This window comes from Eucalyptus grandis, chromosome 6 (genome assembly GCF_016545825.1).
Source record: "Eucalyptus grandis isolate ANBG69807.140 chromosome 6, ASM1654582v1, whole genome shotgun sequence".
NCBI lineage: Eukaryota > Viridiplantae > Streptophyta > Magnoliopsida > Myrtales > Myrtaceae > Eucalyptus > Eucalyptus grandis.
In genome coordinates, this window is record NC_052617.1 from 44879308 (window position 1) to 44906832 (window position 27525).

The following is a 27525-nucleotide window of genomic DNA, read 5'->3' on the forward strand; positions in this document are numbered from 1 at the left end:
AACGAGGGGTCTCTCTCTTGCCTGCCCGTTATACACCCAAAAGGAAAAGGAGGGTTCGGCTACATTTCCGAGTAGTGCAGAGAAAAAGAGCGGAGTCGAAGTAAAAAGACAGAAGCTAAGCTCTTTTCTCCATGGACTGACGCAAGGGGGTCTGTTCCTCTCTCCCTCTTTGGTCTCCATCCACGTTTACACAAAAGAAGCAAAAGAAAGGAAGGAAAAGAAAAGGGGTCTGCACGTTTTCATGAGAAAGCAAATGGAGAAAAGCTTTCTGGGGCACTTCACAAAAGAAGTAAAAGAAAGAAAGGACAAAAAAAAGGGCGCTCGCACGTTTTCATGAGAAAGGAAAACAGAAATAAAAAGAAAGCTAATGGAGAAAATCTTCAGTTGTGCCGTACGGGTTTTGTGAGGTTTGCGGCAACGACCCACAGACGCCAGCCGCAACCGCGGCCCTCTCGCGGTGCTCCAACCGACACCGCGTTCGCAACCGTTGATCGCTAGTCCACGCTGTGCCACGTGCTGCTGTTCTTGCGCGGCCAGACTTGTCCCAGCGACTCCTCCGGCTACCTCTGCAGTCTCCATCTAGCAACCCTAGGCATCTTCAGCAGTAGTGCTGTTTAGCCGGTTTTGATTTCGCGACGAAAAATATTTCACCGAGTGTTATTCTCGGCTTTTGTTTAAAAAGGACGGAGGTTATGAGCTAATTCTGAACAGAGATATCAAATGCAATTTAAAGATTGAATTTCCAATTTTAAACAGCACTATACAATCCCGATAATTGACTTACTAATGCTGAGACCCAATTTGAACTATATGATTGAATCTAATCAATAGTACAGCTTTAAGATAATTTGATACAATGTTGGAATTTAATCAGCGACACAATGCACCTGGATAGATGACACAATATCGATATATAATCCACGACTGCTGGACTAGGAATACAATGTCGAAATTTAATCAACAATGTTGTGCTAAGATATAGGCACTCGCTGAAATTTAATCAACGACGGAAATCTAAACACAACAGCTAGGGAAAACTAAAATACGAAAAGGAAATAACATTTGATTTGTTGTTTAGGGGTTCTTGTTGGATGATTGGTGGTATTTTTACAAGAGCTTGGTAACCGCCACTCAGTTATTCATTTCTGGTAACGGCTTATAAACTTAAGCACGTTCCTTCTTGTTCGCAATCAATCCGCTCGTTCCTTTTACAACTGTCTTGCTCATGTCCTAATTTATCAACAATGACTTCACACCTAAATTCTTTGATGCCTCTTTGTATATTTCGAATGTTTTTGTGTAAAAGTTACCGCCGGCATCATTCGGGTAGCCACTTAATATCTGTCGTTTTATTTTAACAATTGACCACGTGGAGGCTTCTCGCTTTGCTCTCAATCCTTGAATCCTCATCCTTTGGCTCATCGATAGTTAACCATATATTACAATCCTATTGACGCACATGTGTAATTTCATTTGACTTCCATCATATTTTTCGCCCTCGTGATCAACAGGTGATAGTACAGTCAATATTGAATGTTAACATATGTCCCATTTTAAAAGAAGTAAATTTGAAATTTATTTATTTTAAAGAAAATATCTTGTCTTATGTGTGATTTCCTGCCGTGACAATCATGCCTTTCTTTCTTTAAACGCTTCTTTTCTTGTGCTTGGCCAATACAGATCATTACTTCCTATATTATTTTGATGCGTCGTTTTGAATTTTTGTAGATAATTGTTTACTGCGATTTCGAACCATCGTCTTCAACCCTATTATACACATTAGAGACTCCCTTTTAATACTACTTTTGTCTTCTTCCTTAAACCCTAAAACCTTTTGCATCTCGTTATCTACGTCTACTTCAACATCTTCCTTCCATTGCAACCAATACCTCCAAATTTCACCCAGATAGTTACATTGCTAATTTTGATGATCTAGAACAAAGTGAGGACGCTGATAATTGTCGTTCTTGACTTTGGAGTGTTATGGAAGAACATCACGAACGCCTACTCCTCGGTCCTTGCCTTTTAGACCATCAACACATCCCGCCATCTCTCAAGCCTTGTTTGCCAATGAAACGCGAAGAGATACTTCCTATTCATCACTCTTCTCGATGGACATCTGGACTTCGGCGCCCTTCCGATTTCGTGGTTTTCCGTTGTTTGAAGTGGAATTCCACTCATCGTACTTACGGATGAAGGATTATCTGTGAGTTAAGCTTGCTTGGAAAAAAGCAAGGATATAGACAACACTTGAGGTTAGTATGTTGTCCCATGATCTGAACAGGAGACTATTGGGTTTTGCAATATGTTTTTATCCCAATCAACCAATTTTTCTCTTGGGGACCCAAAACTGTCACTCTTTTAGATATCTTTACCGTAGCTGGCTTTGTGCTGAATGGCATTCCTGTAGAAAATTTGGAACCGTTGGAAGTACCTTATATTTCTAAGTGTCCTTGCTCATGGGAAATACCTTGATTGATTCTGCTGCACTTTTGGTCCAATTGACTCCACTAAACATATTGTCTTTTTGCTCTATTGACTATCAAAATATGTATTCTTTAGCTCTTAAAGTTTCAAGGGACCATCTAAACATTGCCTCGGATGTAAATGGTCTGCTCTGAGTCCACTTGTTTCGGCTTCGTTATGTAGGGGTTTACTCAACGAAATCCAAAGATAGTACGTTGTCCTGTCCATTTTGGCTTTTGCAAGTATGGCTGGCTCTTTATTTTCCTTTTTTATTCAGGGAATATTCTCATGATATTTCACACTACTCTTTAGCGAACTCTAGACATTCTCATCTCCCTTTAGTATATGGATTACTAAGTCATTCTACTTCGGATACACCTATTCGATTTTCTTCCTTTACATTCTATCTTCAAACTCTTTTGGAATTCAACCATGATCTCATCAAAATTTTCCCTTATAGACCTGAAGAGTTCAACTACCTTTGTGATCCTACCGCTTTGAACAACTATCAAGAGTTCTGGATTTGGATTGCCTGATATTCAACAACGAATGAGCGCAGAACAGTCCGTGGCTTGGCCCTTGATCGGAAGCCTTGAAGGCCGGCGATGAGCTCTGGCGAGGAGGCTCACGGTTCCAGAACGCCTCGGAATCTTTCTGTTATCCCTCGCCAGCTCACGGTTCTAGAAGGTTTCCATTGGGTCTGCTTCGGTCGCTTGCTCGTTGCTTATCCCTCACTCGCAGACGCACGCTCACTCGGTCACCCGCACGTCGGTCTGTCCCTTTGTTTTGCGTCGCAGACACCTCCCTCGTGTGAATAAGAAGGGCTACCAAAAAGGGCTGGGCCTCTTCTCCTTTTTCTTAATTGTTTCAGATGGGCTCCGTAATGGGCTAAGAGAAAGAAACAAAAGATGGGCCCAAAGAATTAAAAAATAGGCTGGGCTAATAGAGGGAGGGGTGTAAAGGGCCAAAAATTTTGCTTAGTGGGCTGGACATACCGGCCCACATGACTTCGCTTTCAAATTATATATATTATTTATTTTTTTATATTTTCATTTCATCCATTTTTATTCTTCATTTTGCTTTTTATCTTTTTATTATTGCCAAATGAGGATACATACGGCAAAGAAATGAAGAATCAAGTTTAACCACGAAATATGTTCAATTATTTGTGTATTCTTTGAAGCAAATAAATGAATCTTGATGTGAAAGTGTTAGGGGGAAAATTGTTTAGAAAGCCCTAAACCTATTTTACGACAGTCAATTTTGACCTAAATTTTTTAACTGTGTCAATTTAATCTCGAACTTTTTGACAATTGGCTAATTTAATTCTAAACTTTTCAATTATGCCAATTTAGTTCTAAAATTTTAGACGATTTGCAAATTTAGTCCTAAACCTTTCGATGATCTATGGCCAAAATTACCGCAAATGACTAAATTGATAAATTGTTAAAAAAAATTTGGATTAAATTGCCGTGATTGAACGTTTAGGACTAAATTGATAATCATCAAAAGGTTTAGTAGTAAATTGACACAATTGAAATGTTTAGAATGAATTAGCCGCCATACAATAGGTTTAGAACATTTTGGACAAAACGGTTATAATTATTAATATATTACAATTACGTGATACGCTAGACTTGCAAACTTAGCAACACAATACCCATATGCACCCTTTAATTACGGGTCTTATTACGCACATCAATCTGAAAGTACATACCGATAATGATATTTTACCTCATACATCCAGGAAAAATAAGGTTTCAAAGGCATAATTAATACGTTATTGCTTTACAATGACCAAATTAGTGTGACAACCTTTGGTCCAAACCTCACATCGGCAAGGGATTGACGAAGAGTGATGTCACATAATCTTTAAGCTTGGTTCCAGAATGGGTGTAATTATCCCCATCGCTATATAACACATCAACCACCCGCGATAAATTGAGCACTCGCGTGAGAATCGGCATTGGGATCGCAGTTGGACGGAGAAACTCTTCATTGGTGTCCTTCCATGCATCAATGACTCGTTTCTGGAGTTCCTCCACAGCTTCCTGCTCCGAGACACCACGATATTTTATGAGCAACTCCACTGCATATACTACATGGCCCCTCTTTTGCTCAAACTGTATGTCAAACGACATTGGTGTAATTAGATTAAGTGGTGGTGGGATCTAATTTCTATTTGATATGATGGAGGATAATTATGTCTTTATTATACCTCGTGAGAGACAATGTCATCCATGAGCCTACCGATGGTTTGTGCAGCCTTCCCAATCTTGCAATCACTGATCGACCATTTAAGAGCATGTTCTGTGACCACATTGCCCATTCCCATAAGTGACGTAGTCGCTAACATTTCATAGCCACTTGTTATTAGTTGAAGCGACATGTACTCTTCTAGTGTTGGTATGTAGTTGGTATGGAACCATTTGGCTTCTTGAAAGTATGCACTCACTAGATTCTTCATCTGAGAAATTAAACATACACAAGAATTTCAGATTTCTAACTAAAGATTGCCTTCAATGCAAGTAAAGTTTAGCCATGATGCTTACGACTTCTTTTGCATAGACAAGGTAGTATGATCTTCCTTTTGTGGCCAATTCATTCCCAATATATTCATAAAGCTGGAGAAACTCCTTGAAAAGAGCTTGCATATACTCTGGTAATCCATCCATGGCATCAACATCCCACCTGAATTCAAGTTCTAGAAAGTGACACACTTAACTCTATACAAAGTTGATCAAATTCAAAAGTTTGAGAAAGAGAATGCGAATATTGTACTTCTGGACTGCTTCGTTGAAGAGTGCAAGTTCTTCCAGTGTGCCATAGACATCATAGACATCATCGATAATGGAAGTGAGGGATATCACTTTGGTTAGTATGTCTCTGGCCACGGCGAATTCTGGCTCAAAATATACTCCCGTGGTCCAGAAGAACAACTCCACAAGCCTGTCTCTAGCAAATAGGAACTTTCTCGGAACATCTATATTCTTCCACCACCTATGATTAAATGAACCTTAGCATAACTTAAAGTACTTTAGCCCAACATATTTGCATAGTTATACTCCATTTTCACTTGTAAAGGACTTTGAAAAGCACCATTCGAAAGGTAAATTGAAACGAGATGAGTTAACCTTTGGAAAAGACAACAAGAAAAGTCCATAATTCGGGCATTGCTAAAACATAATCAATAGTTGGGGCATTTTAAAAACATAGTGTAGAAGCTAATTTTTTATATACAATCAAATGAAGTTAATGAACCTAGTAATCTTGGCAAGTTCCTTCTGGTGTTGCTCTTGTAGCAAGTTGAAATCTAGTTTAGCCAAGGTGAGTAAAACTTCATCATGTGAAGGCTCTTCTTGGTAGAGTGGAATATAGTGCCTCGCCTCCAGCCTCGGCAATCCCTTGCGAAGTGGCTGCTTTAGAGCATGACTCACTTGTTTCGCAAGATTAGTGCTCACTTTGCTTTCATTGATTGATTCAAGGTGAGTTGTAGCAAAAAGAAGTGCTTCATCCAAGATTGAATCGCCATGACACCTTAAATGGCAAGCTTCATATAGGCTCAGCAATCCGAGCAGATCGCTTATGAGCGACTCTCGGAAGTTCCCTCCGCTATCTTTGAATTTGTCAAAGACCTCTGTGAATCAACCAACATGGAAAAACGATGCAAGTGATTAGAAATTAGGAAGGGATACACGCTTGGTTAATGTTCTATATTTTCTTGCACGTGTGAAATTCGATTGAGCAATAATAGGTATCTTATTGGATTGGTGCATTACATATAAGACATACCCGATGAAATATTGTAACCATGTTGTCGCAGCAATTGAAAGATAAGAGCGACTATGTGAAGGTCATCCACCTTAAAATCTTCATGATCAAGTCGAGAGTAACTTTTGTGGATTTGTTCTAATTGCTCATCTATTTCACGGATCTGTAAAATCAATTTGGAAGATAAGTTTTTTTGGAAATAATCTACTTATGAAAACCAAGATTCTGATTGTATGGGCAACTGGGATCATCAGAGTTTCATCTTAATCTTCAAACGGCTCAAGATATCTTTTATTGATTCCATCCAACGGGTTGATTGGAAGAATTCCTTTGGATAGTGCTAACGGTCATAAAAGCATGGATGAGTATTTAAAGAGGTTTTTCGGGTCATTTGCAAGTGTGCATGAAAGCTAGAATTCCAAAATCTGAAACTTCTCAAATTACTTGTTCTTCATCAATATTGCTCATACGTGTATTCGAAAGAGAGAGAAACTCTAAGGAGTGACTTAGTGAGAGAAAAAGAAACTCTTTATTGAGTAGTCAGTGTTATATTGTTATAATTCTTTTTCAATTCATAGTGAAATCCAGCCAGAAGGCTATCAGCGTGGGAGAGTGGATGTATGCTTAATCTAAGCCGAACCACTATAAATATTGTGTTTATTTTCTCTTCTCTAAACTCCTTTAATCTATTTACTCGATATTTTTCTGAGTTTTGCTATATTTTAAAACATCTTATTTGAGTCTGAATCTTTATTAGAAATCTATTGTCTAACACACTCGCTTTAAAAAAGAAAATAGTTTTGCTGCATCTTTAGATAAATTTATTTTTATACCTATTCACCCCCTTCTAGGTGTTTACACTAGCTCTTTCACCAATCACATTTCAATGAAGCATAGACGGGTGAGATTATCCGGCCAAACTAATGAGCCACCTCTCACCTATCACTTTTGTCAACATTCATGAACAAACTCTTCTTGAAAAGATACTTTTGAAATCAAGCAGGTTCGGCATTCCTATGCCTAGTTAAAGTAGCTCCATGCTCCTACCAACTATAGAGTGACATTTTGTTGGAGAAATCTTCTTGAAGTGTTTTGAAGTTGACAAAACGTTTCTATCAGTCTAGTCTGAAGGCTTGCAGACTCTGTTATTTAAAGTCTGAAGACCTCCCGGACAGCCAGACTCAAGACTCAAAGTCTATCCTCATTGACAGTCTCTAATCCGTTGAAGAAAGGTTATCCAGAACTGGATGTTTCGTTAAGGATTTAACCTTATCAACTGGAGAAGATCTTGTGGCTGGAGAAGACATAACGGAGTCCTTTGATTGATCGAAGATTGACTCGATAATTAAAGATCTGGTGATTGTCTAAATATTATTGGAAGGTTCTACTTATGGAAATCGAGATCCCGATTGTATGGGCGAACAGATTGATGGGCTATCAACACGTTCCTTTAATAGCTTGAACAATCTTCCTAATTGATTCCGTCTAACGGGTAGATTGGAGGAATTCCTTTGGTAAGTGCCAACGGGTATGATGGCATAAAGGAGTATATAAGGAAGACGGTCTTAGTTGTTCAAGGTGTGCGCGATAGAAGAATTCCAAAGTCTGAAACTCTTTTTGTTTAGACAATTCCTTTGAGCGAATACTTGTATACAAAAGAGAGTCTATATTTGTGAGAAATCTTGAGGAGGTGTGGTAGAACATCTACACTTTGTGGAATCAAGGCAAATCTGTGCTGTAACTTCTCTTTTGTTCATAGTGGAATCCAGCCAATAGGCTGTCAGTGAAGAAGAGTGGACGTAGGCTTGATATAAGCCGAACCACTATAAACCGCGTGTTCAATTTTCTCTTCTCTCATTCTTACTTTGATTATCGTTTGTCTAAAATCCATCAACTGTCTAGTATTGTGCGATTGTTGAAGAAAAATCTTTTATATACCTATTCACCCCCCTCTAGGTACTCATACTAGCAATATCAATTGGTATCGAGCACATGTGTACTCACTTTGTTTGAAGTGTTTTACTTGAGTTAAAGATCCATGGCTAGTATGCTAGCACCGTGGCGATGGAAGGGCAAAGCAATACCAGACCACCCTACTTTGATGGAAAGGATTACAACATCGGAAGAACAAGATGAAAGCTTTCCTACGATCAAAGGATCCTCGGAATGGGACGTTGTAGAAAAAGAATTACTCCTACCACTTTGCATCGGTCTACGAAAAGGGAAAGAAACCGATGAGACTAGCGGAATGACTCGGAAGAGATAATCAAGAGACAAGCACTCGATGCAAAAGCAATTTACTCCTTATATTGTGCTTTGTCACCAACTGAATATAATAGAATATCTTCTTGTGTTACAGCAAAAGAAGTTTGGGACAGATTGCATATCACCTATGAAGGAACAGATCGAGTGAAGGAAACAAGAATCAACATTCTTCTCGGTCAATACGAAGCCTTCAGAATGAAACCAGGAGAATCTATAACTGACATGTTTAGTTGTTTTACAGATATTGTGAATGGTCTTGGAAATCAAGGTCAACCAATTTATGATCCCATGAAGGTAAACAAGCTACTGCGTGGACTCTCCAAGGATTGGAATCACATAAAGACTTCGATAAGAGAGACGCAAAGAATTATGCCACTATCTGTCGACGAGCTGATTGGAACTCTTCACTCTTATGAAGTGGAACGGATCAATGAAGATGAAGATCCAAAAGGTAAGAAATCCATTGCATTAAAATCAAATGATGATTCTGATGATACAGATTCTGAAGATGATATGGACGATGGGGAGCTTACTCTCATGATAAGAAGATTCAGAAAACTGAATAGAAGGTTCAACTCAAAGAAACAAAGCTTTCAAAGACAGCGAGACCAAGTCTACGGTGATGATGAGAACCAAACAAAGATGTAGTCTGCTTTGAATGTAAGAAAAAGGGACACATCAGACCCAACTATCCTCTTCTGAAGAAGAAGAAAGGAAAAGCTGAAAAATTTCGAAAAGCTCTCAAAGCCGAAACCGGGAGTGATACAGAGTGTGAAGAAAGTGACAATGAATATGACAATCTATGTCGATGGCACAATCGGACTTAGACTGGATCGACTCGGACAGTGAATTTGAGGCAAGTAATTTTAAAATTCCTGTCAAAGTTTCTAAATACATTGATGAACTGTGTTTTAGTCTTAAGACTTCTCTCAAAAGAATTTCCGAACTGAAAAGGAAAACTCATCTCTAAAACAAAAGGAAAATGTTTTAGTAGAAAGAGTTATAATTCTAGACTTGACTGTTTCCACTCTTAAAGAAAATAAAGATAATATTTTAAAAGAAAATGCTCTTTTAAAAACAGACTTATCAAATATTTCAAAGAAATTTTCAATAGGGTCTGAAAAACTTGAAAAAATTCTTTCAACTCAAAGACCTTACTTCAATAAGTCCGGTCTAGGTATGACAAGAGAAACAATTCCCTGATTGATTTTCCTAAAGTAAAAGAAAGAATTAAGAAAAGACTCTCAAGAGAGACTTATAAAAATCATTTCAAGAAATTTTTTGTAAAATCTGTAGGTAGAAATGCTCTAAGATGTTCAAAATGCAACAGTCCGGATCACTTTGAAAAAGAGTGTCCTAAGGTTTGGAAACCTTTAAGAAAATATGGGCTAATACTTATGTTACTAACACCAAAGGATCCAAGAAAGTTTGGGTACCAAAGAAAGCTTGAGACTTTATTTTAAATGCAGGTCACCGTCAAGATAAAGGTAAAGTTGTATCTTGACAGCGGATGCTCAAGACACATGACAGGAGACTCAAATTGTTTTATTAAGCTTGCTCAAGTAAATGGTGGAAAAGTTTCATTTGGAGGAAACAACAAATGAAGTATTGTGGGATTTGGAACTGTGAAAATTGGAAATCTCACAATAAGTAATGTTTCCTTAGTGGAAGGACTCAATTACAATCTTCTCGGCATTAGTCAATTGTGTGATACTGGTTTCAAGATCTTCTTTCAAGAAGGAATATGTTCTGGAATCAGTAAAGACTCTACTCAGTCTTTCATGGGTCGAAGACATGGAAACATCTATCTTCTGGATGTGAATCGCAATGTTTTATCTCAATTCAAGACGAAGCAAGCTTATGGCACAAAAAGCTTGGTCATGTCAACATGAAGCAATTAGCCAAAATCTCATCAAAGCAGCTTGTTCGAGGTCTACCTAAATTACCTTATCAAAAGACTGATCCATGCACTCCATGCATTCTGGGAAAGCAGGTAAGAAATTCATTTAAGCCAATAAATCATGTCTCTACTAATCATGTACTACAGTTGCTGCATATGAATCTCTTTGGACCAACCAGAACACAGAGTATTGGAGGTAAGAAATATTGCCTAGTAATTGTAGATGATTACTCCCGTTTTACTTGGGTATATTTCCTTGCAAGTAAGTCTGAAACCTTCTCTTATTTTGAAAAATTTGCTAAAAATGTTCAAAATGAAAAATGATGTATTATCTCTAGTATAAGAACAGATCATGGAGGTGAATTTGAAAATCAAGATTTTACAAAATTTTGTGATGAATCTGGCCTTAAGCATGTGTTCTCCTCTCCATATACTCAGCAAAATGGAGTTGTGGAAAGAAAGAACAGATCTCTTCAAGAAATGGCTAGAACTCTTTTAATTGAAAGTAAGATTTCTTCACGATTTTGGGCTGAAGTGTTTCAACAGCTTGCTATATCATCAATAGAGTCTTCTTAAGACCTATTCTAGAGAAAACCCCTTATGAGTTATTCAAAGATAAGAAGCCTATTGTTTCATACTTTCATGTATTCGGTTGCAAATGTTTTATATTAAAGAATGCAAAAGATCGAGTTGGTAAGTTTGAAGAAAGATCGGATGAAGGTATCTTCCTTGGATATTCTACATCAAGCAAAGCCTTCGAGTCTATAACAAGAAGAGTCGATCCCGTGGAGGAGTCAATGAATGTCGATTTCAAGACTCAACGCAAGATGAATCAAGTCGACTCATCATGAAGAGTCTGAACCTGTTCCAGACCTTCCAAAGCTTACAACTCAAGAAGCATCTCAGACTCTGGAAAACCAGCATCAGGTTGTTCGTGAAGATCTAAACAAAGAGAGAGATCATCAACCAGACAAATCAACAAGTAACTGGAAGCATAAGTCCAGTCATCCCAAAGATCTTATAATCGGCGAAATTAATGAAGGAATTCGCACCGAGATCCAAAAGGCGAGAAGAGTCTAGTCTTTGTGGCTCTCGTTTCTGAAATTGAACCAAAGAGCATAGAAGAAGCTTTATCTGATGAAAGATGGATTGAAGCTATGCAAGAAGAGCTCAGACAGTTCAACATTAATGATGTCTGGGAATTGACATCCAAACCAAAAGGTAAAACTGTTATTAGAGCTAAATGGGTGTTCGAAACAAGATGAATGAGAAAGGAAAAGTCGTACGAAACAAAGCAAGACTCGTGGCCAAGGGATATACGCAAGAAGAAGGAATAGACTATGATGAGACTTACGCTCCAAGTAGCAAGGTTAGAAGCTATTCGACTATTACTTGCGTTTGCTTGTTATAAGAATTTCAGTTATTCCAAATGGACGTCAAAAGCGCCTTCCTAAATGGATTTATCCATGAGGAAGTTTATGTGGAACAACCACCAGGTTTTGAAGACCCAAAGAAGCCAGACTCAGTCTTCAGACTAAAAAAGGCTTTGTATGGTTTAAAGCAAGCATCTCGGGCTTGGTACGACAGATTAAGTAAGTTCTTAATACAAAATGGTTTTGTCAAAGGTAAAGTAGATACGACTTTATTTATCAAAAAAGGAAAACAAAAGTTTCTTATTTGTTCAAATATATGTGGATGACATTATTTTTGGATCCTCTAATGAAAATCTGTGCAAGAAATTTTCTAAGTCTATGCAGGATGAGTTTGAAATGAGTATGATGGGAGAGTTAACATTCTTTCTTGGTCTTCAAGTAAAACAATTGAAGGAACGAACTTTTATTTATCAAGAAAAATATGTTAATGATCTTGTCAAAAGGTTTGGATTGGAAAAGTGCAAAAGACCGACATACCAATGTCAAGTTCTTTAAAGATAGACAAAGATGAAGAAGAGAAGAAAGTTGATCAAAAGGCATGCAGAGGAGCATAATTGGTTCACTTCTTTATCTTACCGCTTCTAGACGACATTTTGTTGAGTGTTTGCATCCGTGCTAGGTTTCAATCGGATCCTAGAGAATCCCATCTCGGTGCTGCGAAACGCATCATTAAATACATTGCTTCATCATCAAGCATCGGTCTTTGGTATCCTAAGAATGGAGACTTTAATCTTCTGGGATATTCAGACGCAGATCTGGCCGGTTGCAGAGTTGATAGAAAGAGCACTTCGGGAACTTGCCAGTTGCTTGGAAGCGGGACGGTGTCTTGGTTTTCAAGGAAACAAAGCACGTGTCTCTTTCAACAACGAAGCATAGTATGTAGCCCTTGGAAGTCTGCTGTTCGCAAATTCTATGGATAAAACAACAACTAAGAGACTTTGAAATTGAAGACTCATGCACGGAGATTAATTGCGACAACACCAGCGCTATCAACCTCACCAAAATCCAATTCTCCATTCAAGAGCAAAGCATATAGAGATTCGACATCACTTTATTAGAGACCATGTTCAAAATGGAGATGTTTCAATTCAATATGTTGACTCAAAGAATCAACGGCGGATATATTCACAAAGCCTTTGGAGAAAAATCAATTTGAATCTATACGTTCCGGACTCAACATTTTGAGGTATGAGGATATCAAAGTCTAAAGACTTTCGGACTCGGAGACTTACAAGACTTTATCGAAAGATAGTCTTGGTACGACCCATTAAACGTAAGTCTTTCTCTCCTTAATCTCATCTTGAAAATGTACGATAGTCAGACTGTGTTTAAATTGTTGCTATATTTAATTGACATAAATATTGCATCGTTTCATTTTCAAAAAGGAAGTTATTTTTGAAATGGCTATTTTTGCGGAAAAAGACAGTTATTTTGAAAAGGCATTTTTTATTTCTTTTGTGACGGTTCGTTTATCCCTCTTTTTAACCGATCGTGCATTGTCGATTCCTCTTCACTTTACTCTCAAAAACCCTAGAAAGCATCGATCCTCCATTCCCGTTTGTCTTCTTTGTTTAATCTTCAAAAGTTGTCATCTTTCCTAGGAAAGTCAAGCAAGGAATCTTCCAAAACGAGAAAGATGTCATCTTCAAGAAAGTCTTCGAGAATCGCAAGCGGGGGACCACGACGAATGAGTGAGGGGCCTACACACTTCGATCTTACTTGAAGAAGTGACTCCCGGAACAGCAAGCGAGCCCACAACATTCTCGGCGGCGTCATTCTCCTCCATCTAGTCCTCAAGGCGTTGATCATCAACAACAGGAAGAAATCATCGAAGATGCATACCCTGTAAGAGTTCAAAAGCCCGCTTATATTTACCAGCTATATCGTGCTTTAAAAGGAATTCGTACTCCTTTGAACTATATTAATGATTTTCTTAAAGACAAAGGACATGGGAACGAATATATCTTTCTGCGAAAAATGGAAAGTTTGGGAATTGCTCGTAAAGGGGTGGCTGAGGAAACCCTTGCAAATACCCCAAGTGATCCTCGTGACTAGGGGTCGAATCCTGTAGATGGGAATGATGATGACAAATTGTACAGTCAATTTCAATCAAAAATAGGTGTTGTGGTTGAAAATCAAGGAAAAATGGGAGACTTGTTTAGATCGAAGGAGCAAAAGGATCTGTACTCGAAATTGCTGAAGCGTGGGGTAATAAACCCTAGGAGTGTGGATTTTGACTTTCTGGATGCTGTGAACGTGAACTTAAGGGAAAAGTTCAGTTATCTTCAACTTGAAAAGTTCTGCTCTGACACTACAGAGGCCTATGCTGAATTAACTGCATATTTCTATTCAAATCTTAGCTTTTTGGATGCGAATAGATTCTCTTTCAGCGTTAAAGACCAAGACTATGTTGTAGATATGAATATGCTGACAGATGTGTTAGAAGTTGAAATAGGAAGATATCAACCAATCAAAGTTTCCATTGCTCGGGCCACACTTGAACCGGTGAAGGACGGGAGAACAGATGAAAAGATCACCTACTTAAGGATGGGTGCATTCAACATCTTGCTTCACAAGATTGTGATTAATTGCCTCCGACCGAAATCAACTTCCAAGACTGATGTTTCAAGTTCAGAGGCCAAGCTGATGTATGCCATTCTCTTTGGAAAAAGGTTTTCTCTCCCTCACACTGTTATGTTTCACATGTATAGAGCAATGATGAAGGACAGAGGTCAACTCCTTTACCCAAGCCTTGTTACGAAGTTATTCAGATATCTGAATATTCAGCCTCCACAAATCTTTTGTGTTCGACCATGTGATCATATGGTGGTAGGACTGAAAATGGTGACCAAAATGCGTCTGAAGGAACTGAGCAAGGAGTTGGAGAAATTCAAGGAGAAGACTCCTGCCAAATCTCATCAAATCTCTTTTGCAGCTAAAAGAAAAGGGAAGGAGCCCATGGTTGTTTCATCCAAGAGAAGAAGAGCTCTCCTCGTTGAGGATGAAGATGATGAGGAAGACATCACCATCTCTGCATTGGCTTTGAAGAATTTAAGTCGTCCTGTTCCACAAAAAGAATCGGAACAAATGACGAAAGAAGCAGAGGAGAAGGAAGAAGAAGAAAGAGAAGCTGAAAAAGAAGCAGAGGAGGAAAGACATGAAGAAGAAAGAAGAGAAGAAGGAGAACTTGAGGAACACTCTTCTCCACCTGTAGGCATGAAAATAGGGGGAGATCAGGAGAAAGGAGTGAAGTCTTCATATCCTGATGCAAGTGAAGGAGTCAGTTGCTCACCTGTAGACCTAGAGGATGTTTATGCATCTCAATTTCCAGAGGAAGGTCATGAAGTTTCATCGCCAAACCTGTGAGATTATGTTGATCTACCATCGTCTGCATTTACTCCATCAGATCGAGTCGAAGCAAGTACTCAGACTGATAATGGAGTAGATTTTCGCAGAATCATGGATATTCTCTTGGAGATGCGAGGTCAAATTTATGCCTTGGGATGCGAGGTTCAAAGCTTGAAGAATGAAGGTCAAGCTTCTTCTTGTTCATTGAATGATAAGATGCAAGCCCTCTCTGTTCAGAATTAGGCCAATGCCAAGAGTGAGGAGATTGCACAACTAAAGGAAGACTTTAAAAGGCTGGAAGGCATCGTTCAGTCTATGGAAGATTTCCAGCTTGTCCGCGTTCCCAAGCAATCTTGACTTCATCTCATCCTTTTTAATGATGACAAAAGGGGGAGAGATGCAAGATTTGAACAAAAACTTTCAATCATTAAACTTTTAACTGTTTGTTGGATTGTTTTGTTGTTTAAACTCTGTTTGACTTTGTTTTGTGTCTGGATGAGAACTGAACTAGACTTGGACTTGACTGCTTCTATTAACTAGTATTGATATCTTATGGATGGCTTTATCATATTCTAGACTAACCTATTTTCTGTGGTTGCAGATTCTAGTGTTATTCTTTTAGCCATTTATCTCTATAAGATATGCATATGTGTTTGAGAAATGTTTTGCAGGTCAAAGTTATCCAAATCTGCAGGAAAGTTTTGTCACCATAAAAAAAAGGGGAGATTGTTGGAGAAATCTTCTTGAAGTGTTTTGAAGTTGACAAAACGTTTCTATCGATCTAGTCCGAAGGCTTGTAGACTCGTTATTTAAAGTCGAAGACCTCCGGACAGCCCCAGACTCAAGACTCAAAGTCTATCCTCATTGACAGTCTCTAATCCGTTGAAGAAAGGTTATCCCGGAACTGGATGTTTCGTTAAGGATTTAACCTTATCAACCGGAGAAGATCTCGTGGCTGGAGAAGACATAACGAAGTCCTTTGATTGATCGAAGATTGACTCGATAATTAAAGATCCAGTGATTGTCTAAATATTATTGGAAGGTTCTACTTATGGAAACCGAGATCCTGATTGTATGGGCGAACAGGATTGATGGGCTATCAACACGTTCCTTTAATAGCTTGAACAATCTTCCTAATTGATTCCGTCCAACGGGTAGATTGGAGGAATTCCTTTGGTAAGTGCCAACGGGTATGATGGCATAAAGGAGTATATAAGGAAGACGGTCTTAGCTGTTCAAGGTGTGCGCGATAGAAGAATTCCAAAGTCTGAAACTCCTTTTTGTTTAGACAATTCCTTTGAGTGAATACTTGTATATAAAAGAGAGTCTATATTTGTGAGAAATCTTGAGGAGGTGTGGTAGACCATCTACACTGTGGAATCAAGGCAAAGCTGTGCTCCAATAGGCTGTCAGTGAAGAAGAGTGGACGTAGGCTTGATATAAGCCGAACCACTATAAACCGCGTGTTCAATTTTCTCTTCTCTCAGTCTTACTTTGATTATCGTTTGTCTAAAATCCATCAACTGTCTAGTATTGTGCGATTGTTGAAGAAAAATCTTTTATATACCTATTCACCCCCCTCTAGGTACTCATACTAGCAAAATCACATTTTTCTTTTGGTAACAACAACTGGCATTGAATAAACATTGGTTAAAAAGTCCTACCATAGGGTTCCTAAAATAGACTAATAGACTAGACTGACATTACTTAGAGAGATCTGTTGATACCTTTATTTGAAGGGAAAATGAGATAAATAATTTATGAACTTTAGTTTAATATGGAATGTCGTCCTAAGACTTTTAATTTATTCAAAGTGATCCATAAATCTGATCAAGAAAAAAAATTATCCATGAAATATTAGTAAATATTTAATCCAATCCCTAGATTATATGAAAATATTTAATTTCATCTTTTCGTTAATTCAAGTTGATGAAATTTGTTGATATGATTTTCCTATCTGTCAAGTTTGAATTGTGGAACCAAAAAAAGAAAAGAAAAGTTTATATGTGGATCATGTAAGTAAGATATCAATCTCGGTGATGTTATAATAATCATTGTCAATAAATAATGATGAACATGCGAACGCCCTAACATGTTCTTTTTTCTTTTTCTAAGTAGATACATAATAATATGAACATATTGACTCATCATTTAATAATATCCAATGGAGAGTATATTTGAACAAATGAAAGGACTACACTGGACATATATTAATTATTCATAAATCATATTGAACAAATTAAAAATTTAGGAATGATATTGCACATTCAATCAAAATCTAAGAACTATTTGTGTCTTTTCTCCTTATATGAAAGGAGAGTTCCATGGACGGACTGAGTCATCCTTCCACGAACTCTGCCTCCACCTGTTTACTTTTTCTCTCAAACAACTCTATATCCCCTCTTTTCATTTTTATTCTTTCTCAATCTTCTTTTTGTGCAGTTTTTCCCATTTAGTCTATTTCGTCTATTTAAAACTATTGGTATTTATGCAACTTATAGATATTGTTACAAACATGACTCACAAGCTCACACAAGCTGTAATATGGTTAAAGTGTCTGGCATATCTAATTTCGCAAGAAGAATCATTAATATGTAATTTTACAAGTTTAGCTTAGTTTACTCAACAAGCTGCAAAATTAGAAGTGATTATGGACTTGCTATCACTGGCAGGTGGTAGTAATGATTGAGCTGTAATGCTACTCATGTCAGTAAAGACATAAACGAGATAGTCCACATATATTTCGTATTGGTCGGAACTAAAGTGAAAGTATACTTTTAGGGATTTAAAGATAAGATACTCGATTAATTAGTCTTTGAAATATTTATCCAGGATACATAGAAAAATCACGGGATAATTTTTGGAATTTTTCTTTATTAATAATACTAGAGAAAGCCTGGTTGGTTTCGAGACAATTCAACTAAACAAGTCCCTCAGCTTTGAAGTTGACACGTGGGTTAGAGAGTACAAATATTTGGGAGCCACCTTTACTAGATTAATCAAATGGCTAGATATACGTGAACCGAATTTCAAGTGGAGAGAGTAGAGCACCTGTCGAAATTAGATAATCCATAGGCCATCCAAATTTTTTTACATCATTTTCGTTAATGCACTCATCGATAAAAATGAGTCTCTTGAATCGTTATCTTGCAAAATAAGAATTAGAGATAAGTGTACCAAAAGTTCTAAAACTTATTATGGAAGTGTAATTAAGTTAGAACTTTCAAAAAGTGTAATTTAATCGTTTCGTTAATTTTGTCCAATTTGGCAAATGAAAATGTTGACGTGACTTTTTTGTTAATTACTTTCTCTTTCACGTAGCGCCGACGTGATTAAAATATGAAGGATAAGATTAAAATTACGTGTTTGATTTTTTTTTAACTGAAATTTTATTTAATTATATTAAAAATAAGCTAAATATATTTAAAAAAATTAAGAGGAAGGAAGCAACCTTGCTGCTTTGCCATTATTGAAAACAGCCGACAATTGTGGGGTGATGGTGAGTGGGGGCCTCAGGGCCTTGGCCAGATTTGGCCAAGGGCCTACTAGATCTAGGCAAGGGCTAGCTAGGTTTGGTGACCTTGGGCCAAATGGCTCTCACTTGCTGTGAGCGAGGGTCATGGCCACAAGTTGAGGCTCGATGCATGCTGTCGGCCATTGCAAGGGCCGATGATGGTGGGACGGTGGTGATAGGGGTTCTACGAGCCCCTGCTTGGTTTCCTTCCTTCCTCTTCATTTATTTATTTAACTCATTTTTAATCTAATATTTTCAAAAAATTTGGGTAAAAAATCAGATTTGGATAAAAAGGACTTTGTTTTAGCCACGTCAGTACCATGTGAAAATAATAAAAAAGTCACGTCAGTATTTTTCATTAGCCAAATTTGGTGAAGTTAACAAAAAGAGTTGATTAGAAAAATTTAACAGGTTTTAAAATTTAATTGCACTTTTTAAAAATTTTAGAATTCAATTACACTTTCATAATAAATTTTAGGACTTAAATACAGTTATTCCTAAAATTTATAAACAAGAGGGTTTAATTAAAATTGATTGAGACTAGCAAACAATGTTAAAATTATTGAAAACTTCGAAAAGGTTGGATGAAATACTACGTTTTACGGTTCCTTTAAGCCATATCATGGTGCGGGAATATTGTTGAAAATATTAATTAACATTTATTAGCAAGTGATTTCATAGAAGTATTTTAATGCAATGAGATGCTTGGGAAGAAACGGGGCTTTAATTACATTCTAAAAATGTCCTTCCGAAACGCTAGGTGCACTGGGCAGTGATTTTACTTTGCTTTTTACTCTTCCTTTTTCCTTTTTTTCTTTGAACTTTTTTTGGTAAAGTGATAATTAAAGTTCGGCTATCATCTAATATGGAGCACTTGAAACCCTTAGGAAATCCAATGATAACATGTTAAGTTATACGGCATTTTATTTCACATCTTTCTAAAATCTTTTGGAATGATTTATTTTTTCAGTTATAAAGATTGCGGAGGGAAGATAAAAGAAGTATTTTTTTTTATATATATATAACCAATATCTTAGTTATCCTAACACTAACAAACTAGCGATAGGGTGGTAAACCTATGATTTAATAAGGTCTACACTAGGATTTAATGTGGATTTAATTGAAAGCAGCATGTCATCAAGAAACTCTTCTCCACCTTTGATTGTGACTGGCCTTTACAATTTCTGTGATGTTGATTGTTTTTGTGTTTTGTAGAAGTATTGACACTTAAATTTTGACTATCATATTTTATTCTTTATTGCATAAAAAAATTAGAGGTTGATCTAATCCTTAGATAAAAATATCATTCACATGATTTGCATTTTATATTACATTTAGTATGTACATCCCATTAATTGAATGTAGGGCTGATGGTTCATGAATCACATGCCATGACCGCAAAAGACAAACGAGGGGTCTCTCTCTTGCCTGCCCGTTATACACCCAAAAGGAAAAGGAGGGTTCGGCTACAGTTCCGAGTAGGGCAGAGAAAAAGAGCGGAGTCGAAGTAAAAAGACAGAAGCTAAGCTCTTTTCTCCATGGACTGACGCAAGGGGTCTGTTCCTCTCTCCCTCTTTGGTCTCCATCCACGTTTACACAAAAGAAGCAAAAGAAAGGAAGGAAAAGAAAAGGGGTCTGCACGTTTTCATGAGAAAGCAAATGGAGAAAAGCTTTCTGGGGCAGTTCACAAAAGAAGTAAAAGAAAGAAAGGACCAAAAAGGGCGCTCGCACGTTTTCATGAGAAAGGAAAACAGAAAAGAAAAGAAAGCTAATGGAGAAAATCTTGAGTTGTGCCGTACAGGTTTTGTGAGGTTTGCGGCAACGACCCACAGACGCCATCCGCAACCGCGGCCCTCTCGCGGTGCTCCAACCGACACCGCGTTCGCAACCGTTGATCGCTAGTCCACGCTGTGCCACGTGCTGCTGTTCTTGCGCGGCCAGACTTGTCCCAGCGACTCCTCCGGCTACCTCTGCAGTCTCCATCTAGCAACCCTAGGCATCTTCAGCAGTAGTGCTGTTTAGCCGGTTTTGATTTCGCGACGAAAAAAATTTCACCGAGTGTTATTCTCGGCTTTTGTTTAAAAAGGACGGAGGTTATGAGCTAATTCCGAACAGAGATATCAAATGCAATTTAAAGATTGAATTTCCATTTTTAAACAGCACTATACAATCTTGATAATTGACTTACTAACGCTGAGACCCAATTTGAACTATATGAGGAATCTAATCAATAGTACAGCTTTAAGGTAATTTGATACAATGTCGGAACTTAATCGGCGACAATGCACTTGGATAGATGACACAATGTGGAAATATAATCAACGACGCTGGACGAGGAATACAATGTCGAAATTTAATCAACAATGTCGTGCTAAGATATAGACACTCGCTGAAATTTAATTGACGACGGAAATCTAAACACAACAGCTAGGGAAAACTAAAATACAATAAGGAAATAACATTTGATGTGTTGTTCAGGGGGTTCTTATTGGATGATTGGTGGTATTTTTACAGGAGCTTGGTAACCGCCGCTCAGTTATTCATTTATGATAATGGCTTCCAAGCTTAAGTATGTTCCTTCTTGTTCGCAATCAGTCCGCTCATTCCTTTTACAATTGTCTTGCTCGTGTCCTAATTGATCAACAATGACTTCACACCTAACTTCTTTGATGCTTCTTTGTATATTTCGAATGTTTTTGTCCAAAACTTACTGCTGGCATCATTCGGGTAGCCACTTAATATCTATCGTTTTATTTTAACAATTGACCACGTGGAGGCTTCTCGCTTTGCTCTCGATCCCTGAATCCTCATCATCTGGCTCATCGATAGTTAACCATATATTACAATCCTATTGACGCACATGTGTAATTTCATTTGACTTCCATCATGTTTTTCGCCCTCGTGATCAACAGGTGATAGTACGGTCAATATTGAATGTTAACATATGTCCCATTTTAAAAGAAGTAAATTTGAAATTTATTTACTTAAAGAAAATACCTTGTCTTATGTGCGATTTCCTGCGGTGACAATCATGCATTTCTTTCTTTAAACACTTCTTTTCCTGTGCTTGGCCAATACAGATCATTACTTCCTGTATTATTTTGATGCGTCGTTTTGAATTTTTGTAGATAATTGTTTACTGCGATTTCGAACCATCGTCTTCAACCCTATTATACACATTAGAGACTCCCTTTTAATACTACTTTTGTCTTCTTCCTTAAACCCTAAAACCTTTTGCATCTCGTTATTCTACGTCTACTTCCGCATCTTCCTTCCATTGCATCCAATACCTCCAAATTTCACCCAGATAGTTACATTGCTAATTTTGATGATCTAGAACAAAGTGAGGACGCTGATAATTGTCGTTTTTGACTCTGGAGTGTTATGGAAGAACATCACGAACGCCTACTCCTTGGGCCTTGCCTTTTAGACCATCAACACATCCCGCCATCTCTCAAGCCTTGTTTACCAATGAAACGCGAAGAGATACTTCCTATTCAGCACTCTTCTCGATGGACATCTGGACTTCGGCGCCCTTCCGATTTCGTGGTTTTCCGTTGTTTGAAGTGGAATTCCACTCATCGTACTTACGGATGAAGGATAATCTGTGAGTTAAGCTTGCTTGGAAAAAAGCAAGGATAGAGACAACACTTGAGGTTAGTATGTTGTCCCATGATCTGAACAGGGGACTATTGGGTTTTGCAATATGTTTTTATCCCAATCAACCAATTGCTTATTTTTCTCTTGGGGACCCAAAACTGTCACTCTTTTTAGATATCTTTACCGTAGCTGGCTTTGTGCTGAATGGCATTCCTGTAGAAAATTTGGAACCGTTGGAAGTACCTTATATTTCTAAGTGTCCTTGCTCATGGGAAATACCTTGATTGATTCTGCTGCACTTTTGGTCCCATTGACTCCACTAAACATATTGTCTTTTTGCTCTATTGACTATCGAAATATGTATTCTTTAGCTCTTAAAGTTTCAAGGGACCATCTAAACATTGCCTCGGATGTAAATGGTCTGCTCTAGGTCCACTTGTTTTGGCTTCGTTATATAGGGGTTTACTCATGCATCTCTTTCAACGAAATCCTAAGATAGTACGTTGTCTGGTCGATTTTGGCTTTTGCAAGTATGGCTGGCTCTTTATTTTCCTTTTTTATTCAGGGAATATTCTCATGATATTTCACATTACTCTTTAGCGAACTCTAGACATTCTCATCTCCCTTTAGTATATGGATTACTAAGTCATTCACCTTCGGATACACCTATTCGATTTTCTTCCTTTACATTCTATCTTCAAACTCTTTTGGAATTCAACCGTGATCTCATTGAATTTTTCCCTTATAGACCTGAAGCGTTCAACTACCTTTGTGATCCTACCTCTTTGAACAACTATCAAGAGTTGGATTTGGATTGCCTGATATTCAACAGCGAATGAGCGGAGAACAGTCCATGGCTTGGCCCTTGATCGGAAGCCTTGAAGGCCGGCGATGAGCTCTGGCGAGGAGGCTCACGGTTCCAGAACGCCTCGGAATCTTTCTGTTATCCATCGCCAGCTCACGGTTCTAGAAGGTTTCCATTGGGTCTGCTTCGGTCGCTTGCTCGTTGCTTATCCCTCACTCGCAGACGCACGCTCACTCGGTCGCCCGCACGTCGGTCTGTCCCTTTGTTTTGCGTCGCAGATACCTCCCTCGTGTGAATAAGAAGGGCCACCAAAAAGGGCTGGGCCTCATCTCCTTTTTCTTAATTGTTTCAGATGGGCTCCGTAATGGGCTAAGAGAAAGAAACAAAAGATGGGCCCAAAGAATTAAAAAATAGGCTGGGCTAATAGAGGGAGGGGTGTAAAGGGCCAAAAATTTTGCTTAGTGGGCTGGACATACCGGCCCACATGACTTCGCTTTCAAATTATATATATTATTTATTTTTTTATTTTCATTTCATCCATTTTTATTCTTCATTTTGCTTTTTATCTTTTTATTATTGCCAAATGAGGATACATACGGCAAAGAAATGAAGAATCAAGTTTAACCACGAAATATGTTCAATTATTTGTGTATTCTTTGAAGCAAATAAATGAATCTTGATGTGAAAGTGTTAGGGGGAAAATTGTTCAGAAAGCCCTAAACCTATTTTACGGCGGTCAATTTTGACCTAAAATTTTTAAATGTGTCAATTTAATCTTGAACTTTTTGACAATTGGCTAATTTAATTCTAAACTTTTCAATTATGCCAATTTAGTTCTAAAATTTTAGACGATTTGCCAATTTAGTCCTAAACCTTTCGATGATCTATGGCCAAAATTACCGCGAATGACTAAATTGATAAATTGTTAAAAAAAATTTGGATTAAATTGCCGTGATTGAACGTTTAGGACTAAATTGATAATCATCAAAAGGTTTAGTAGTAAATCGACACAATTGAAATGTTTAGAATGAATTAGCCGTCATACAATAGGTTTAGAACATTTTGGACAAAACAGTTATAATTATTAATATATTACAATTACGTGATACGCTAGACTTGCAAACTTAGCAACACAATACCCATATGCACCCTTTAATTACGGGTCTTATTACGCACATCAATCTGAAAGTACATACCGATAATGATATTTTACCTCATACATCCAGGAAAAATAAGGTTTCAAAGGCATAATTAATACGCTATTGCTTTACAATGACCAAATTAGTGTGACAACGTTTGGTCCAAACCTCACATCGGCAAGGGATTGACGAAGAGCGATGTCACATAATCTTTGAGCTTGGTTTCAGAATGGGTGTAATTATCCCCATCGCTATATAACACATCAACCACCCGCGATAAATTGAGCACTCGCGTGAGAATCGGCATTGGGACCGCAGTTGGACGGAGAAACTCTTCATTGGTGTCCTTCCATGCATCAATGACTCGTTTCTGGAGTTCCTCCACAGCTTCCTGCTCCGAGACACCACGATATTTTATGAGCAACTCCACTGCAGATACTACGTGGCCCCTCTTTTGCTCAAACTGTATGTCAAACGACATTGGTGTAATTAGATTAAGTGGTGGTGGGATCTAATTTCTATTTGATATGATGGAGGATAATTATGTCTTTATTATACCTCGTGAGAGACAATGTCATCCATGAGCCTACCGATGGTTTGTGCAGCCTTCCCAATCTTGCAATCACCGATCGACCATTTAAGAGCATGTTCTGTGACCACATTGCCCATTCCCATAAGTGACGTAGTCGCTAACATTTCATAGCCACTTGTTATTAGTTGAAGCGACATGTACTCTTCTAGTGTTGGTATGTAGTTGGTATGGAACCATTTGGCTTCTTGAAAGTATGCACTCACTAGCTTCTTCATCTGAGAAATTAAACATACACAAGAATTTCAGATTTCTAACTAAAGATTGCCTTCAATGCAAGTAAAGTTTAGCCCTGATGCTTACGACTTCTTTTGCATAGACAAGGTAGTATGATCTTCCTTTTGTGGCCAATTCATTCCCAATATATTCATAAAGCTGGAGAAACTCCTTGAAAAGAGCTTGCATATACTCTGGTAATCCATCCATGGCATCAACATCCCACCTGAATTCAAGTTCTAGAAAGTGACACACTTAACTCTATACAAAGTTGATCAAATTCAAAAGTTTGAGAAAGAGAATGCGGATATTGTACTTCTGGACTGCTTCGTTGAAGAGTGCAAGTTCTTCCAAGCAGTGTGCCATAGACATCATAGACATCATCGATAATGGAAGTGAGGGATATCACTTTGGTTAGTATGTCTCTGGCCATGGCGAATTCTGGCTCAAAATATACTCCTGTGGTCCAGAAGAACAACTCCACAAGCCTGTCTCTAGCAAATAGGAACTTTCTCGGGACATCTATATTCTTCCACCACCTATGATTAAATGAACCTTAGCATAACTTAAAGTACTTTAGCCCAACATATTTGCATAGTTATACTCCATTTTTCACTTGTAAAGGACTTTGAAAAGCACCATTCAGAAAGGTAAATTGAAACGAGATGAGTTAACCTTTGGAAAAGACAACAAGAAAAGTCCATAATTCGGGCATTGCTAAAACATAATCAATAGTTGGGGCATTTTAAAAACATAGTGTAGAAGCTAATTTTTTATATACAATCAAATGAAGTTAATGAACCTAGTAATCTTGGCAAGTTCCTTCTGGTGTTGCTCTTGTAGCAAGTTGAAATCTAGTTTAGCCAAGGTGAGCAAAACTTCATCATGTGAAGGCTCTTCTTGGTAGAGTGGAATATAGTGCCTCGCCTCGAGCCTCGGCAATCCCTTGCGAAGTGGCTGCTTTAGAGCATGACTCACTTGTTTCGCAAGATTAGTGCTCACTTTGCTTTCATTGATCGATTCAAGGTGAGTTGTAGCAAAAGAAGTGCTTCATCCAAGATTGAATCGCCATGACACCTTAAATGGCAAGCTTCATATAGGCTCAGCAATCCGAGCAGATCGCTTATGAGCGACTCTCGGAAGTTCCCTCCGCTATCTTTGAATTTGTCAAAGACCTCTGTGAATCAACCAACATGGAAAAACGATGCAAGTGATTAGAAATTAGTGAAGGGATACACGCTTGGTTAATGTTCTATATTTTCTTGCACGTGTGAAATTCGATTGAGCAATAATAGGTATCTTATTGGATTGGTGCATTACATATAAGACATACCCGATGAAATATTGTAACCATGTTGTCGCAGCAATCGAAAGATAAGAGCGACTATGTGAAGGTCATCCACCTTAAAATCTTCATGATCAAGTCGAGAGTAACTTTTGTGGATTTGTTCTAATTGCTCATCTATTTCACGTTCAAAATGGTACTCAATTCCCAAGCGTTGGATTTGATCGATCAAGTGAAGCTTTTGTAAGGGCTTATCCATGATATCAGTCAGCATCTTCTTCACCTCTCCTTTTAGTTCCTCAATTTGTCCCTCCACTCTTCCGAGGAATTTGAACTTCTGCAAATATATTGCACGGTATTTCAAATAAAAGCAAGCATAAAATACGTATAGTTCACAAAATAAATTTAATCTTGATGGCCCAGTCTGTGTACCCTATATAGGTATTTCGATGTTATACGCTCATTCACATGACATGCGAAATTTAACCCATGAGAACAACGACCATATGAGAGGAGGGGGTTAAATGTCACCCGTGAGAACAACGACAATACGAGAGAGAAGAAGGGGGTGTTGAATGCCATGATGAGATGTTTCTTGTCGCAGAGGACATACTGAGGCCGGTGAAGTTACAAGTATTATCGTTGTTTTTCAACCTTCTTGTATCTATTTATGATTTTCAACTTCGTTTTTTTGCGTGGAGAAGGGAACATGTATTTATATGAGGCCGATTGTTATCATACAAGAGATGTGGTGGAACTGAAGGAAATCGAAGTAAGTCTACGATATGCAATTGTGAGAAAACAAAAGAAGAAGATAACAGAAGGATTTCTAACCACTGAGTTGGAGGGAGAATCATATTTAAGGAAATAATCCCCCCATACGCTGGGGTGATAACCCGCCGACCGGCGTTCGATCACATGGCCTGTTCCTTTATTCGAAGGAGCGCATGGAGTTGCTGAGACCTGCGACATATTCTCTCTTTTTTCTTACGTGTGCCCAATGCACAAACGGAAGAGAGAGGAGAGGTTTTGTCTGCGTTGCAAAACATCAATACTTGAAGGGTATAATTTATAGACATCATGTTCGTGACCACAGTATTTGTACTTTTTTTGAGACCAACCAATCACATTTCGATGAAGCATAGAAGGGTGAGATTATCAGGCCAAACTAATGAGCCACCTCTCACCGGTCAC

General features: G+C 38.0%; 2 protein-coding genes across 2 annotated transcripts; both read right to left on the bottom strand.

The window, feature by feature from the left end:
* Nucleotides 1-4295: 4295 nt before the first annotated feature.
* On the bottom strand, nucleotides 4296-27399 carry LOC104450193 ((-)-germacrene D synthase). Its single transcript, XM_039315093.1, has 8 exons — nucleotides 27166-27399; nucleotides 26509-26668; nucleotides 6259-6387; nucleotides 5728-6103; nucleotides 5248-5466; nucleotides 5019-5157; nucleotides 4685-4933; nucleotides 4296-4589 (listed from the first exon to the last, which is right to left on the bottom strand). Exons 1-8 carry the CDS (start codon nucleotides 27301-27303, stop codon nucleotides 4296-4298), a joined length of 1704 nt encoding a protein of 567 aa, XP_039171027.1. The 5' UTR covers nucleotides 27304-27399.
* On the bottom strand, nucleotides 24247-25137 carry LOC120294692 ((-)-germacrene D synthase-like). Its single transcript, XM_039315095.1, has 3 exons — nucleotides 25134-25137; nucleotides 24800-25048; nucleotides 24247-24704 (listed from the first exon to the last, which is right to left on the bottom strand). Exons 2-3 carry the CDS (start codon nucleotides 25046-25048, stop codon nucleotides 24411-24413), a joined length of 543 nt encoding a protein of 180 aa, XP_039171029.1. The 5' UTR covers nucleotides 25134-25137; the 3' UTR covers nucleotides 24247-24410.
* Nucleotides 27400-27525: the final 126 nt, after the last annotated feature.